Source organism: Primulina tabacum, chromosome 16 (genome assembly GCF_025594145.1).
Source record: "Primulina tabacum isolate GXHZ01 chromosome 16, ASM2559414v2, whole genome shotgun sequence".
Lineage (NCBI taxonomy): Eukaryota > Viridiplantae > Streptophyta > Magnoliopsida > Lamiales > Gesneriaceae > Primulina > Primulina tabacum.
Window position 1 is genome coordinate 7791156 of NC_134565.1, and position 3874 is coordinate 7795029.

At 35.0% G+C, this 3874-nt stretch overlaps 1 protein-coding gene across 1 annotated transcript; it reads right to left on the minus strand.

Moving 5' to 3' along the window:
- Positions 1-1272: 1272 nt before the first annotated feature.
- Positions 1273-3318, minus strand: LOC142529837 (myb-related protein 306-like). Its single transcript, XM_075635494.1, has 3 exons — positions 2894-3318; positions 2507-2636; positions 1273-2262 (listed from the first exon to the last, which is right to left on the minus strand). Exons 1-3 carry the CDS (start codon positions 3024-3026, stop codon positions 1500-1502), a joined length of 1026 nt encoding a protein of 341 aa, XP_075491609.1. The 5' UTR covers positions 3027-3318; the 3' UTR covers positions 1273-1499.
- Between the last annotated feature and the right edge of the window lie 556 nt (positions 3319-3874).

Here is a 3874-nt window from a genome sequence, read left to right on the forward strand (position 1 = left end):
TCTCATGAAAAAGTAAATTCGAACATCAAAGAAAAATTATTTTCTACCATGTGTATTATAATTATATTGCAACAATTTGAATGCTGTAAATTAATGTTTAATATTTATAATATGAATGTGCACCCAATAAATATTTTATACCTGTATGCAAATACACAACATGTATGCCGTCATTCAATTTTTTCCCACATTTAATCTCTCTCTATCTTGGCATTGAATTTTTCTAGTTATAATCCAATATGTAATATGCACGATTCAATAAGATAATTACAGAGGAATAACAAGGCTGATTTGTAGTGTGCACAAAATTACAATGAAATAATGAAATTTTAATAACCTACAATATCCACAATTGTGACCGACCTTATGGTAAAAAATATATGTTTATTGCCATTTTTGGAAGATTCTAATAATCATCCGGTAAATTGGCACTAGCTCTAGCTAGAGTTTTGGTTCTCTAAGTGAATTATTTCATTAAATTGTTTGCACATTTTGTCCACTTTTTCGATAAAATGCTGACATGACATTAGACATTAATAACATGTTCAGCTGAAACCGAGAATTCCGGAAAAGAACGATACGAAATGTGAAAATAAAACAATTGATTGCACTAAAACCAAGTTATGTTACCAACTAAAGGAACTATACTCTTAGAAGCCAATTTCCATGACCTTTTGTTTTAAGAAAAATTGCAAGTTTGGTCCTTTATATTACTTTCTTTGCAATTTTGATTTTTTATATTATCAAAATTAGATTTTAGTTCTATATCTTTCAATTTTTGATAATTTTTTATCGGAATGTTCACGTGACTCTATACACTTAAGCATCATGTTGGAATCACATCAGCACAACATTGAAAAATGATAATATGAACACCAAAATTGCAAAACAAAAATATACATAATCAAAATTGCAATTTTCCCGATGTTTTAAGTCTAAATAGTCTAATCCGTGTGTGTTCTTTACGACTCAGATTTTAAACTACGGTCACTAGGTACATATCATGGAATTTTGAGCTCAAAAGTTAGTATGAAATATAATCCTAACATAATTCTAACAAAAAAGTTTCGCGAATGCTATATTAGTAACTTCAAAAGCCTTAGAAGTCGAACCCAATTCCAGGTTTCTCAGAAATGTACACCAGATGATGCACAAAGTACATACACTTAGTTCCCAGAAGCTCAGAAAGGGAAGCTTATTCCTATCCAATACACATGATCCGACCAGACTCTTAACTGCAGGTAATTTACACTTTTCTTCTGTCCCAACACATAATGCTACAGATTAAAACTATGGCTTCAGTTTGTATTACATATATATATATATATATATATATATTTAGATGAATGACATATTTTCATCAAATGTATTTAACTTTGGATTTAGGACATATGTCATTCATTTATATATATATATATATGTATGTATAGAACACGTGAAAGTCCTAAAAGCCCACATCAAAAAACTGATGAATTGTTCTGAAGGAACAAGAATTATCTTCAGAACAAATCAGCAGCTTCCCTAAAGGCCGCTATGTCCATGAAGTCCCCATCCTGACCTTGTGCAGCTGCATCATCTAGGAGCCATTTTTCCAGTAAACTAAATGGCATTTGATTCTCCAAGTTGGGCCTAACCTGATCTCTGATCACCGCAGTTTCAGGAGTGAAGTTAGCGGTCTTGAACTTGGCTTCATCCTCCACCGAAATCGATTGCGAAACATCGGAATTCGTGGAGTTCAAGCTGATGAAAGTCCCTTCACTCGGGCTGAAACTAGACCCCATTGAGGGATTGTTAAAGGAAGTACTCTCAGATGAGGACTTAGGGGATTTCTTCATCCAATCTTTGAGCCAACGAGCTATGTTCTCGGCGCTTGATGCATATGTGGATGTTTGGATCGGCTGTTCATAGGCTTGGGGAGAGTTTTCGAAAAGCTTCGAGTCAATCGATGAATTCGAATCCGATCTATCGATGGACAGAGGCTTAGGGAAGAGATTTAAACCAGTGGACGAATTGGTGCCGGATTTATCGAGTGAAAGAGCCTCACACAAGGCTTGTTTAGCCATGTGAATGTCTGTTTGAAGCCTCCTCTCCCACTGGCCCTTTGTGATCGAATGAGAACTCGATGACTTCCCATTTTTGTCACTTTCCCCATTTTCATCTTCTCCTTGAATCTTTCCTAGTTTCTTCCTTAAGTGAGTGTTCCAATAGTTCTTGATGTCATTGTCAGTTCTCAGGGGAAGGTATGAAGCTATAGCAGCCCACCTGCAACAAAAAAATCACACTTTAATATAAATTTCTTACTATATATATATATATTAAAATAGAGTACTTTAATTGCAAAAAAAGCTAATCTAGGTATTTAGATATAGTACAAAAAACCCAAGAACCTTCATTTTAGGTAGTAGGATTTTGTTTGTCAGACCTTAAACCCTAAAGAAAGATGTGCAGATCTTTACTGAATCTCCACCAAACTTAGCTAACATGCAGAAATTATCCTTGAACTCACCGATTTCCAAGAAGGGCTTGAAGATGAACGATCGTCTTTTCTTCATGTTCGGTGAAGTTGCCACGTTTGATGCCCGGCCGGAGGTAATTCGTCCACCTGAGCCGGCAACTCTTGCTGCATCTGAGCAACCCTGAAAGAAGAAAAGAGTATTTTCAATACAAAAATCCCAACTTAACCATTTCCAACTGATAAATATCCAAACTTAAGTCAGTAAATATTCAAGAAGTAGGTGATGCAGCTGCAGAATATTTATTACACAGCTTTGATAATTACACCGAACCTAAAACAAGAAAAGAAAAAACTCATTTAAGACCCCAAAAAAAAAAAGAATCAAAATAGCATCAAGATCTGCTCCAAAAAAAACACAACACTCTTCATTATTATTACCTGTATTGGTGGGAACAGCTCTCCAATTTCCGGGGCCATGTTCTTGAATATAAGAAACTAAAATGATGTCTTCTTCAGGAGTCCAGGGCCCTTTCTTCACGCCAATTTTGAAACAACAAGGTGGCCTCCCCATAGTACTCTCACTCAATCTGTATGATCTCTTTGATTCAACAAAGATCAATAAAGGATTCAGAACAAAAAACACTCTCGAATTTTTTCAAGAAAACGAAGGGTTTCTTAATTCTGTGATAGTTGTTTCTTTCATTTATTTTCTTGAATTATGAGATCAGAATATAGTGGAATCCAGAGACATGAGTCTAACTGAAGGGGTGGGATTTGTCTGTAAGATATATGGTGTTTGTTTAGGCTGACTTAAGAGACGAAGAGGTAAAAGGGCTATCTCATCATCCATGATGAAAGAGTCTAAGAGCATTAAATTCATTTTCTTGCAAAAGTCAGCAATTTGCTTGCACCATTTTTTATTTAAATTTTTTTGAGTTCTTTTTCATCACAGCGTGATACACGATTATTTTTTTGGTTTTAATAATTTTAAAAAATTATTTCACAATTGTCATGACCATATGAAAACATGGCTACTTGGACTTGGAGACATATCCATTATTGGAAGAGGAGTGACTTGGGGTAATCAGTCCGGAGGCGGATCCGGCCAAGAATTGCCTTATATACATCTTTCATTTGGGATATTGTTCATTATCTTCGATTTTTTTATACATATCCACGGTTAAATGTGTGGGTGTCATACCAATTCAAAAACAATTACTATACACGCGGTGTAGCATAGAATTTGTCCTGTGCCGCTAACTATCGATTCATCTATTAACAACTCTGAAAGGAATGTTGCTCAAAAACTTACAGAAAATTAAAATATGGTTTGTATCAGAAGTTAGTGTTGTGCTCTGGTGTTGTCAACACACGTGCACACAACATGCAGCGGAAATTGTTTATTTAACATTTTTGCGT